General features: G+C 44.6%; 1 protein-coding gene across 1 annotated transcript in view; it reads right to left on the bottom strand.

Moving 5' to 3' along the window:
• LOC144672252 (uncharacterized) overlaps positions 1 to 12,324 on the bottom strand; it is a 65,117-nt gene extending 52,793 nt beyond the window's left edge. The window contains exons 1-2 of the mRNA XM_078534093.1: positions 12,275 to 12,324; positions 9,730 to 9,806 (exon numbers count right to left, since the gene is read on the bottom strand). Of these exons, the coding sequence (XP_078390219.1) occupies positions 9,730 to 9,806; positions 12,275 to 12,324 (127 nt within the window). The remainder of the gene's footprint in view (positions 1 to 9,729; positions 9,807 to 12,274) is intronic.
• Positions 12,325 to 13,351: the final 1,027 nt, after the last annotated feature.

Genomic DNA, 13,351 nt, shown 5'->3' with positions numbered 1-13,351 from the left:
GTTAATGTTTCGAGTCCATATAACCCTTCTTCAGAGCTGAAGAGAAGTGGAAATGTGATGAAATTTATACTGCTTAAGGGGATTGGGGCAGGTGGAGCTGGATAGAAGGGCAGTGATAGGTGGGGACAAAGGAGGGATTGACAAAGATGTCATGAACTAAAGGACAAAGGGGTTGTTAATGGTACTAGTTAGTGTTAAAAAAGGTGTTAATGGTGGCATAAAAGTAAGAAAGCAGAATGTGATTATAGCAGAACAAGGATAGCATTGTGTGAAAGAACAACATGGAACAAGTGACAGGTGGCCCTGAAGGGGATGGGGATGGGGGGGAGAGGCTGGTGGGAAAAAAAGGATGGAAAATGGGATAAAATTATGGATAAATGAATAAAAATAAAAATAAAAATAGAACAAATGGATAAAAAATAAAAATGAATGTAGAAGAAAGGGGATTAAAAAAGGGGGGTCAGATCTGCTGAGTTTTTCCAGCATTTTCTGTTTTTGTTTCTGAGTACAGTAAAGTCTAGCAGAAGCCAGCATGGAGATATTACCTAGTTACGGCCATATCCTGGTGATACATATGGTTGTGTGTTGTTACTAAACATTTAATGTTCAACCATACAGAACTCTTAATGAGACACAGAACAAACCCTTACAATATGGTGGAAGCAATGCATGAACCCAGAACTGAAGAAGCAGGTGAAGAATCCCACAGCATGAAAAATTAAAGAAACTACAGTCTGACCTGAGCGAAATGCACCTAAATCTAAGACACAGCTAGGGATCGCCTATAAAGAAGTGCCATGGCCAGACCTGGTCGAATGCAGAGTCAAAGGACCTAACCAGGGCTCAAAAAGTGTGAGAAAAATTAACTAAAAGGCGGAACTTACCTTTTAAAAATAATCAGGGCACCAACAAGCCAGACTATAATGATGGCTTAACAGTTCAGCTGAAGAAACACTGCAGCTAAATCTGAAGTCGGCACCATATTACATGGCAGCCGAGCTTGATTTATTGAAAAAAAAATTTTAAATAACAGGTAGATCCTAAAATGGCCTTCCTATTGCTTTTTAAAGCATGAAACAATCAAGAACCTGGTCCAAACAGCTTGTTTGAAGATTTCCTGAAGAATCGATTACTTTAAAGAATCAGGCCCACAATGGCTCTGGGAGCCCGCCAAGGTCCAATAGGCGCGAGAAGAAGCACTGACAGGCCAGTTACAGCAGCGCCATCTTGGAAGAGAGAGAGAGAGACAAGAAAAATATTAAAGCTGTACTTCCCGCTTATGGAAAACGGCATGGGATGGTAAATTTAAACTAGCAGATCAATTTGAGCTCATGCAAGAGCCAAACCAGATGCAAAATTGGGTGTCATGGAGAAGATTTTTATATTACAGGAGCACACCAGGATTAGGTAGGAAATCAGAAGAAGTCCAAATTAATATATTTTTATGCTTGTTTGGCGAATTTGCCAATGAAATAATCCTAATGCAAGGCATTGATGAATCTTCAGCCAGCTTTGATGAGACATTAAAAGCCTTTGACAAGTATTTTAATCTTCAAGTGGTGGGGTGTGCAGAGCTTAAAAAGAGATAGAAAAACTCCAATAAAGCAATGAAAGAGCAAAAGACAATACCCAACCAAACCACACAATGGTGGCAGACCACATCAATGCAATGAAGTGCATGAGCCAAAGAATTCCAAAGCGCAGAGGAAAGAGAAGGCGGAGGACCAGCCAGAAGACTTAAACATGGATCTTTTTGAACAGGCCGACACTTTACCAGAACATCAACAGCAGGCGGCAGTGCTGAGCCACCTAGCTCCGATTGAAGATATAGTTGAGCATTCCAAGCTGCGAGCAGATAATTAAGCCACGAGCAATGTAATTGGTTCTTAAATGCCCTCTGAAATGGCCAAGCAAGCCACTCAGTTCTCAAGGGCAATTAGGGAAGGGCAATAAATGCTGGCCCAGCTAGCAATGCCCCCTCCCATGAACGAAAAAAAAAAGTGGAAAAATTACAGAACTGAAACAAGTTAAGACTTTACCAGAGACAGACCTGGCTAGCAGTGAAACCAAAATGAAAGACAAGAACAAAACTCTGCTGCAGGCAGAGAAAGAAAAGACAGGAGTAAAATCGGAAAATGTTCGTATCAAAGCTAAATTGGAAGACTTGAAACACAAGATTCAAGCAGTGTATGTAGCTTTGAAAATGCATGATAAACTAAAGTCTTCAATGAATCAAATTGTTCAAGATCTGAACAAATACACTTCTGAGGTTACAACGGTACAAAGGGACTTTAAAAGAAACAAAAAGGTTGGATGCTGTGAAGAATGCAATAAGTTAAAGAATCATGTGCAGACTCAGTACATATCTCTAGAAAAGCACGAGGAGGAAATAACAATTCTGAATTCCATTGTTGGTAAATCGAAGAGGGAGTCAGAAGAACTCAACCTGAAATACAGTTAAGCACAGCAGCAAGTATAAAGTGTACTCAATGAACTCGCTGCCTTGAAAGACTCTTTCAGTAATCAATGTGTGCTCCTGGAAAAACATGAGGAGTTAAAAAATATTTTGAATACTACAAAAAAGCTGCGTTGGAACTATCAGTAGTGACAAAGCAATGCACTAAAGTGCAGAGCGAGATGGCAAGAGCTGAACAATAAAATAAACAGTTGAAAGAACAGCTGATTGCTTTCAAGATAAATGCAAAAGGAGTACATAACCCTTCAGCAACACGAAGAAATAATGACTGCCTTGAATAACAGAATGGAGGAACAGCAGAACAAAATCGAGAAGACTGTTGAATTACAGGAAAACTCAAGACGAAGCAATTGAGCATTGCAAAGAAATGGAAAACCTGTTGAAAGATGTTCACATACTACAAGGTTCCATCAGGTCAAAATTGTTCCTCTGGAAGATTACAAAGAGAAGCAAAATGAATTTAATGAAAGAACTGAAAAATCAGTTGGCAGAGAGGAAGAAGTCAAGAGGCACAAGAAAGAGATTGCAGAACTGAAGATCAAGGAACTGGGAGGAAAAGCACTGGATGCCTCAAATATTACTGAGAACCATTGAGTCATTGAGAAATGAAATGGCTGAAATGAAACTCAAGAACCTAGAATGGCAAGGAAAAGTAAAAACTCTCACAAAGGAGCATGAAGAGTCTCAGAAACAATTAGCAATTACAGGATATGAGCTTGAAGGATAGCACAGAAGAATTAGGCTCAGCTAAGGGAAAACTGTTCAGAATAGAGAACCAACTTTCATGTATGAAAGATTATGTCTGCTAATGAAAAATTAGAACTTGATGAACTTCAAGTATCAGAAGTCGCTATTAAGTATCATGAAATATGCCTGGAACTAAAGAAGGCATTGCTGATGAATCAGAACAGTTGACTGAATGCAGAATTAACAACCAAAACTGATGAAATTCTTGAACTTATATCCAATTGGAAGAACATGAAAGATGAGATGTGCAGTATAGAAAAGCAAATCCAGACTTTGAAAGCAGAAACGGAGAATTCTAAGAAATAGATTGAGGATCTGCAAGTGAACTGAATGAGTCTAAGGAGCAGTCAGTGACCATAGGTGAAAGATTCTGAAAGGAATGCCCAGATGAAGTTGTTAAGCTTGTATAAAGGTTTTGCAGATAACATAAACAAAACAACTGAATTGACCAGAGTAGTTGTTGAGCTGAATGAAAAGATTAACTCGTTAATGCTGTTTCTTTCTTCACAGATGCTGCCAGACCTGCTCATTTTTTCTAAAGTTTTTTGTTTTTATTTCAGATTTCCAGCATCTGGAGTATTTTGCTTTCAGCTTACTGAAGAAGAGTCATATAGACTCAAAATGTTAACTCTGTTTCTCTCTCCACAGATGCTGACAGACCTGCTGATTTTTTTTTTTTAGCATTTTTTGTTTTAATTATGAAAAGATTCATAAGCTTGAAAAAGAATTGGAAAGTAAGAAATAAGTAAACAAATATTTGGATGAAATTGTGAAACAAGTGGAAATGAAGGTTTCATTTTCGAAATGTCAACTTCCAGCAAGAACATGGTAGACCCCATGGAAAAAGAAAATCCGAGTTCACTCTAGGGATGAACAGAGTGAACATTCCCTCCAGAGGGAACAGGACAAACCTGCGGCTGGGTTGCCGATAAGGAAAAATTCAACTCCAAGGAATGCAAAAAGTGAATCAAATGAAGACAACAAGGTGCCTGAAACACAGAATAACTATGATTTCAACTCCGAACTAAGAAAATCAGCCCAAAGCAACTGAGACTACCATTCCTTCAAGTGTGACCAGAATGAGATCTGGAGGAATTTTCAGACTGTCTGAATTTACAAAGTCAGAGACTTGAGGGGGAAAGAAGAGGCAGCATGGGAGGATCGTACGCTAAATATGTTTGGGTAAAGACTTGAGGGAGGTGTAGAACAAGGGTGTTTGGCATAGCAAGGGTTAATGTCGGATTGGACAACAGTACTGCCCACGGTATGATGTAGAGAGTCACTTGATAGTGGACTGAGTACAGTGGAGTCTAGCAGAAGCCAGCATGGAGATTGTACCTAGTTAGGACTACACCCTGGAGATGTATATAGATGAGTTGTTAGTAAACAATTAGAGAAAAACTTTACAGTCACCACCCACCCCACCCCCCAGCACCCCCCCCAGCCGCCCCCCACCCCCCGACCTCCTGCTCCCCCCACCCCTCCGGCAGGTTTAATGGGGTGGGGATGGGGGGTGGGGGGGGAACAATGCAGCGGGAGCTGAAAAGTCAGTTTCTGGGAATGTGCGCTCCCACCCATCATGGCAGGTCATCATTCCCACCACAGTCCAGCCTGATACCGTGCTGCATCTTTTAATGGAGTGCAGATGAAGACCCGACTGGCCCTGCCCAATCACCTGCACCATCAGCAGGTTTTCACACTGGTCCAGAGTACATCTGGACCAACCTGGCATACAAATGTCGGCAATTACCTGGAGAAGGCCTGGGGCAGCCCTTGGAGACCGGATGGAGGCCTCCAGTGACCATGGACCCTGGAACACCATATGTAGCAGTGGGTGGGTGGAGCTTCAACCACATGGATCCTCTAGCTGCAGCAGCTTCTGGGAGGTGAATCTTCGAGCAGCAACTTCTTCCAGGAGGTGAATCTTCAAGCTGCAGCAATTTCCAGGATGTGGATCGTGAAGCAGCTTCTTCCAGGAGATGGATCTTCAAGTAACAGTTGGAAGGCTTCAGGAGGTACTGTTGGGCAGTGATGGTCTGTGCTGGGTGGAAGGTCGGGGGAGGATTGGAAGAGGAGAGAGGAATGAAGACGTGGGGCGGGTGTGGAGGCCTAGAGGGAGGGAAGGGGAAGGTTGGGGGTGGCAGGGGAAAGAGAGAGATGCTGTGGAGGTTATCAAATGGGTGAGCTGGTATGGAGCGGGAGGGTGGGAACAGCTGTGCTGGAGTGCATGCAGGGGGATTGTGCAGGTGTAAACAGGCATGGTGGGGGGAAGAGCTGAATGGGTTCAGAGGGAGGGGTCTGCACTGTCAATATATATGTCCTGGGGGGCAGCCTCAGGGAATCGGTGATAGGAAGGGATGGTGAGAGTTAAAGCAGGCAGTGAAAGCCAGTAAGGTGGGAAGGTGTAGGTTCAGCGATGGCAGGTGAAGGGGTACTGAGTGTTGTTGGAGGGAATGTGGAAGGAGATGCGGATTCTGGGGGTCGGCAAAATGATGAGGAGCAGATCTACAGCCATGAAACATAGAAACTAGGAGCAGGAGCAGGCCATTTGGCCCTTTGAGCCTGCTCCGCCATTCAATATGATCATGGCTGATCCTCTATCTCAACACCATATTCCTGCTTTCTCTCCATACCCTTTGATGCCCCTAATATCCAAAAAATTATCAATTTCTTTCTTGAATATACTCAGTGACCCAGCCTCCACAGTCTTCTGTGGTAGAGAATTCCACAGGTTGACCACTCTCTGAGTGAAGAAATTTTTCCTCATCTCAGTCCTAAATGGCCTGCCCCATACCTTGAGACTGTGGCCCCTGGTTCTTGACTCACCAACCAGGGGAAACATCCTCCCTGCATCCAGTCTGTCTAGCCCTGTTAGAATTTTATACGTTTCAATCAGATCCCCTCTCATTCTTCCAAACTCTAGTGAATACAGGCCCAGTCGAACCAATCTCTCCTCATACGATAGTCCTTATCCCCGGTATCAGCCTGGTGAACCTTTGCAGCACTCCCTCTATGGCAAGGAAACCCTCTCTTAGGTAGGGAGAACAAAACTGCACGCAATACTCCAGGTGTGGTCTCACCAAGTCCCTGTATAACTGCAGTAAGACATCCCTACTTCTGAACTCAAATCCTCTTGCAATGAGGGCCAACATACCATGTGCCTTCCTAATTACTTGCTGCACCTGCCTGTTTACTTTCATTGCCTGGTGTACAAGGACACCCAGATCCCTTTGTACATCCACGTTTCCCAATATATCACCATTTAAATAATACTCTGCCTTTCTGTTGTTCGCATTGAAGCATATAACTTCAGATTTATCCACGTTATTCTGCATCTGCCATGTGTTTGCCCACACACACAACTTGCCTAAATCACCCTGAAGCCTCCTTGCATCCTCCTCACAACCCCGCCCAGTTTTGTGTTGTCAGCAAACTTGGAAATATTGCATTTGGTTCCCTCATCCAAGTCATTTATATATATCGTGAATAGCTGGGGCCCAGCACTGATCCCTGCAGTACACCACCAGTCACCGTCTGCCACCCGGAAAAAGACCCATTTATTTCTGCTCTCTGTTTCCGGTCTGTCAACCAATTCTCAATCCATGCCAGTATATTACCCCCAATCCCATGTGCTTTAATTTTGTCCACTAGTCTCTTCTGTGGGACCTTATCAAAAGCCTTCTTGAAATCCAAATGCATCACATCCACTGGTTCTCCCTTATCTATTCTACTAGTTACATTCTCAAAAAATTCCAGTAGATTAGTTAAGCATGATTTCCCTTTCATAAATCCATGCTGACTTTGTCTAATCCCCTGAATGCTTTCCAAGTGTTCTGTTACCATGTCTTTTATAATAGACTCTAGCATTTTCCCCACTACTGATGTTAGGCTAACTGGTCTGTAATTCTCTGCCTCCTTTTTTAAATAGTGGGGTTATATTTGCCACACTCCAATCTGTAGGAACTGCTCCAGAGTCTATAGAACTTTGGAAGATGTCCACCAATGCATCCAATATTTCCAGGGCCACTTCGTTTAGTACTCTGGGATGTAGACAATCAGGCCCTGGGGATTTTTCAGCTTTTAACCCCATTAATTTTTCTAGCACCATTTTTTTTTACTAATACTGATTTTCAATTCCTCCCTCTCACTAGACCCTTGGTTCCCTAACATTTCTGGGAAATTTATGTCCTCTTTTGTGAAGACAGAACCAAAATATGTGTTCAATCCTTCTGCTATTTCTTTGTTCCCCATTATAATTTCCCCCGTTTCTGACTGTAAGGGATCTACATTTGTTTTCGCTGACCTTTTTCTCTTCACATATTTATAGAAGCTCTTACAGTCAGTTTTTATGTTCCCTGCAAGTTTACTCTCATACTCCATTTTCCCCTTCTTGATAAATCTTTTTGTCCACTTTTGCTGAATTCTAAACTGCTCCTAATCCTCAGGCTTGCTGCTTTTTCCTCTTTGGATCTAATACGATCCATAATTTCTTTTGTAAGCCATGGTTGAGACACCTTTCCTGTTTTATTTTTGTGCCAGACAAAAATGAATAATTGTCATAATTCATGCATGCGTTCCTTAAATATTAGCCATTGCCTATCCACTGTCAACCCTTTTAGTAAGGTTCCCCAATCCATCATTGCCAACTCCCACCTCATACCCTCGTAGTTCCCTTTATTTAGATTCAGGACTCTAGTTTCGGATTCAACTTCTTCACTCTCCATCCTAATGAACAATTCTATCATTTTATGGTCGTTCTTCCCCAAGGCACCTCACATAACAAGATTGTTAATTAATCCTTTCTCATTGCACAGAACCCAATCTAGGATAGCCTGCTCTCTAGTTGGTTCTTCAATGTATTGGTCTAAAAAACCATCATGTACACACTCCAGGAAATCCTCTTCCACAGTATTATTGCTAATTTGGTTTGTCCAATCTATATGTAGATTAAAGTCACCCATGATTACAGTTGTATCCGTATTGCATGCGTCTCTAATTTCCTGTTTAATGCCTTCCCTTACATCTCCACTACAGTCACGAGGGTGGGCTCCTCAGGAAGATAGGGGATATCGACATTCACTTGCATGGTTTGGAGAGCGATGGGTGAGGTTTGAAGGGTAACCGTAGGAAGGCAAATGCTTATAGGGGGGAAGGTTGTGGGTGATGGTGGGGGAGGGGTAAAGGTATTCGACTTAATGGTGAAAGTCACAACAGCCATGGCTGCTCCAAACTGTGCAGAACCTCATGGTGATCTCGAGATGCTGCATGGGAGTTGGGTCATTGGTGTGGGCGGAAATGCAGGTCATCTCAACTGGACAACTGAGGGGGAACCCCAGCTTGTAGTACCGGGCATTGGGACAAATGAGTGTGTGAAGGGCAAAGGCTCAGTGTGCGTGGGAGACTTCTCACACATTGCTCGCAAGGGCCCTGGCAAATACCTTTGCGTCCCTGTTCATGCATGATTCCGGGGACATACACCCAGTCTGGTGTGTTCCTTGGGAAATTGTAGGTTGGTGGGGGGGTGGGGGGAAATGCACAGGCTTAAGGACTAGATCGCAAATAAACCACATCAGACCTCATTAAAGTGCAAGTAGACTATATTTACAAAAGTGTTAGAAGATTAACAATCATAGTGCACCTATGCAACCACATGTGAAATCAAAACTTCTTCATTTCATGTTCCCTACCACTTCTTCTAGGTGCTCCCTCGATATTGGCAGCAGGGGTAGAGGCAGCCTGCTGACCAGTTTGCCATGTTGCCTTGAATGACCTTGGCTGCTGTCCTCCAGAGACCCAAGGCCTGGAGGGCCCTGGCTTACTTTGGCTGTTTAGCTGTGGGACAGCTGCTCTATCTGCGGATGAAGAGGAAGAAGCTGAAAGGGTCACAGGCATGGGGTGTCCTGGGTGGATGTCCCAGGGTTGTGCAACAGCCACTCCTCCTCCCGAGGGCCCCTGCCTAATTCCTTAAAGGGAAAGGGGACTTGGAGGGAGGTTGAGGTGCCATTGCAAAATCTCACCCATGGCTACGGTGATGGAGTGCAGGTCTGCATGCATCTCCTTCAGAAAGTGGGCTTTCTGCTGGATCAGGTTCTCCATGACATCTGCCACCCTCCCCATGGAGACCTCGATGTGTGCACATGTTGGCATCACTTCATCAGAGAGCAGGTGGATGACTCCTCTGCCTCACATGCTACTCTGTTGGGAGCCTCTGACACCTCTGCCTGATGCTCCCCTGCCTCTTGCAGCTGCCCCAGTATCTTGTAGATGATGCATCCCAGGGTCTCGTCATTTGACTTGGATGTCATAGATGCCTCTTCCCCAGCAGTCCTCTGAGTACCAGTGAGCTTGGTTGACCCTGCCTCCTCCTGCTGCAGATACATGTCTGTGTGGTGACCAGCAGACTGTAAGACCTGGCTGGAACTACATCTAGTACCCACCCAGGTGTGTGTCTCTGAGCTGGTGGAGGGTGCATGTGCCTGCTGTGACGCTTCTACAGATGCACTTACTTCCTCGGTCCTCTCTGGGCTGTAGGAACTGCTGGACAGGGTTTCCCTTTGTTCCCTTGCCCTCTTCCTGCTGGTACCTGTAAGTGAAAGAGGAGAGAGTGCATGACTGCATGAGCTGCTTCCGACATTCAGGAATGCATGACCCTTATGTTTCTATGTGACATGCATGGATCCTTACTGGATGGATGCTGCCTGCCAACCTCTCCATCACTGCAGGCTTGGTCTGGTTCTCCTCCTGCCAGCTGGGCTGCCCACTCCTCAAATTCAGTGAGGTTCTTGAAGTCAGGATGGCCCCCTCCTGTCTTCTCTCTCTGCCTCCTATTGTGCCTCAACTTTTCCAGCACAAAGACAGAAGATGGGGTTGAGAGCAATTGTGTTTCATGAATCTTTTCCATGCTTCCACTCTTACAAATAACCCACTGGATTGTGGGCAGCACCCTCCAGAGCAGTGAGACCATTCAGATAGAGGGATAAGGCTTGCAGAGGCATGTCATTAGCAGTGCTTGCTGGTGCCCTCAATGCCTAACCCCTTTACTACCCCACAACCTCCTAGACTGCACCTGAGCTCTCTGTGTGGAAGGGTCAGGGACCCACAGATGCCTTTCCTCCTGCAGACTAGGTGGACTGCAGTGGGGCTATGAGCATCACCTTATAACGTTATGTAGCTCATTTATGCATGGGCCGCACGGATGGTGCCCTTGCCACTGAGGCCCATGTTCCTTGTACCCTTCAGTGAGGTGAGTGTGAGCAGTTGAGGGTTCACACCCTGGCGGAGCAGATGAGGTCATTCATGCATTTGTGGCACTGTAGGGCAGTCCTCTGGTGGAGGCCCTGGGCACTGACCTCCCTGGAGATTTCCTCCCATGCTGGGCTGGTGTGATGGCTTGCCCTCCGCCTTCCATTCTCACGTAGAGGACAGCTGTCCTGGTCTCCACTGCATTGAGGAGGACCTCTAGGGATGCATCACTGAATCTGGGGGCCAGAGACCTTCTAAATATGGCACCTGGATATGATGGCGTGGAGCACGCCATACAGCCAGCCCCATCGCGGAAAGTGTCGGGAAACCCCTGACTGCAAAATTAATGAGGCCGGTCTCGCACGATTTAGCGTGAATTCCCACTGGCCTCTGCAACAGGAAACACTTAGTCCCGGAATGGAAAATTCTGCTTTTAATGTTCAACTGTAGATCCTCCAGATCTCTTAGTGAAACACAGAACAAATCCTTACAACAAATGCCCTGCTGAAAAAAATTCTTTAGAGAATAAGACATATTAGTTCTGATGAAAGGTCATCGACCTGAAACATTAACTCTATTTCTTTCTCTACTGATGCTGCCAGGCCTGCTGAGTATTTCCAGCATTTTCTGTTTTAATTTCAGATTTTCAGTGTAGGCATTGTTTTACTTTTGTATTCACTTATCATCCTCTGACTTTGTGTTTTAGATTTTAGCAGCTGTGTTTTGCGATTTTCTTTTTGAAATAAGTTGTGTGTGATTTTGTTTCCCATTGATATGGCTAACAAAGACAAGACTTTATTCCCCCAAAGAGCTTACAGCTTTTAACCATTTGGTATTTCACATGTAATCAAAAGATAGAGAGGATAGGTATGCCACATGATATTGAAGTGTAAAAGTCACATAAGAGTTACATTGCCAAATAGTCTAAAAAAGCATTGTATAAGGGCAAACACATTTATTCATCCAGATATACTGTAGACACTAAAGTATAAATGCAGTTTGCTGCTTTTCATTTGCACACTGTTTGCAATGAGGTATTGCCAGCGCTTCCACTAATCACAAAGCCAAAACTGGCAACATGATATTGTGACTCAGGAGTGTGAAATTAAACCTTGCTACTTCACCAAACTTAAACTGCTTAAACTGTAGCTCTTCAATATAGTGAACTAATCCTTCTGTTAGCATTGTATGCAGCACTTCAAGACACAACTTCAACACTGAATAATGCTTGCAGTGTATTTCTGTCACAAGAAGCAGTGTTTGGGATTGTAAAGATTCAAATATTGAACATACAATGTGATTAATCTGTATATACAAACCTTCAGTACTTTTCTTTCTTTTCGAGGTACTATGTTCAAACAAATCACATTTAACATAATTAATAGAGATTGTTAAGAGCTTTTGATAAGTGTTTATGTAGGACTCACAAGCTGTACTGTCTTGTAAGCTTCCTTAGGCGTGGAGCTTTCGGTCGTTGTTTCTCCTGAACTCCACTTACTGGTGTATCATCTTGTGATGGATCCAAAGACCTAGTATTGTTAAAAAGGATAGTCAAGATTTACAATGTTTAATTCTTGAAAAGTGCTAGCAAACAGGCATGGTCCCTATAGGAGGGATACACACATTGTTCCATTGTACTACATTCCAGCAATGTGAAGAAACTAACAACTTCTACTTCTTTAGCGTTTTCAACATAATGAAACATCCCAAGGCACTTCACAGGAGCATCATGAAACAAAGTATAACACTGAGCCACAGGAGGTGGTACTGGGCCAGATCTTCCAGTAAAAGGAGGACGATGGAACGAACCTATGCTGCTGGTACGCACGCATCAGGGCCCTGAAGAAGTCGTGACGCATGTACATGTGCTGTAATTGCCTGGAAAGTTTAAGCTGCTGATGGACTGATTTGTGCTGCCTGGGAAAACTACAGAAAAACTACACTGATCTCAGTATCGGAGACTTAGGCTAGATACTCACCCTACAATTGTTACACTGTTTAATCTGTGATGTAACTCAAGTGATTAACAGCTTAACCCACCACCCCCTACACTTACCCAAACCCACCCCAACCACTAAGCACACCCCCAAACACTACTCCCACAACCTCAAACAGCCCCTCAATCTGACTACCCAAGCCGCCCAATCCAGCTACCCACATCCACTGAACTGACTGCCTACACCCCCAACCCGGTATCCCACACCCCTGACCCAATTACCTACACCCCTGACCCAATTACTCACACCCCTGACCCAATTACCTACACCCCTGACCCACACACACCCCTGACCCACACACACCTCTGACCCAATTACCTACCCCGACCCCTCCATCCCACCTACCCACTCCCTAACCCGCTGACCAAACTACCCAACCCCGAACCCTCCTGATTCCATTAACCACCTCCTGACACCCTGAAGCATACTACTCACCCTGACCTGATCACCCTTCCCCTGATCCAACCAACCACCCCCCCCAATCAGACTACCACCCCCTCGATGCCCAACCCAACTACCCAACCCCTAATCCGGCTGTCCAACTCCTTCAGACCTGACTACCCTTCCCGACAACCCCCCAACTCACCATCCACCCACTCACTCATCCACTAACCCCACTGAAAGACTGGAGACCTGTAAAAACTTATCTGAATACAACAGTTGATTTTGGAAAAAGGAGGCGTGTCCTCTATGCTGCTCCTCTTCGCCAGTGTTCCCTGCTTTGTTGTTCCAGCCAGGATCGGAAGTCCCGGCTGGAAGGGTACACAAAGATAAGCTCGCAATGATCTCTGCAGTCAGCAGCAATGCGCGTATCAAAAGCTTGGTCAAAGAGGTAGTTTTTAAGCAGAAAAGTGAGGTAGCGAGATAGGGAGTCGGGGGGTGCAGGGAG

The sequence above is a fragment of the Cetorhinus maximus genome, chromosome 3 (assembly GCF_964194155.1).
Source record: "Cetorhinus maximus chromosome 3, sCetMax3.hap1.1, whole genome shotgun sequence".
Taxonomy (NCBI): Eukaryota; Metazoa; Chordata; class Chondrichthyes; order Lamniformes; family Cetorhinidae; genus Cetorhinus; species Cetorhinus maximus.
This window is presented reverse-complemented; position numbering and strand designations above follow the sequence as displayed.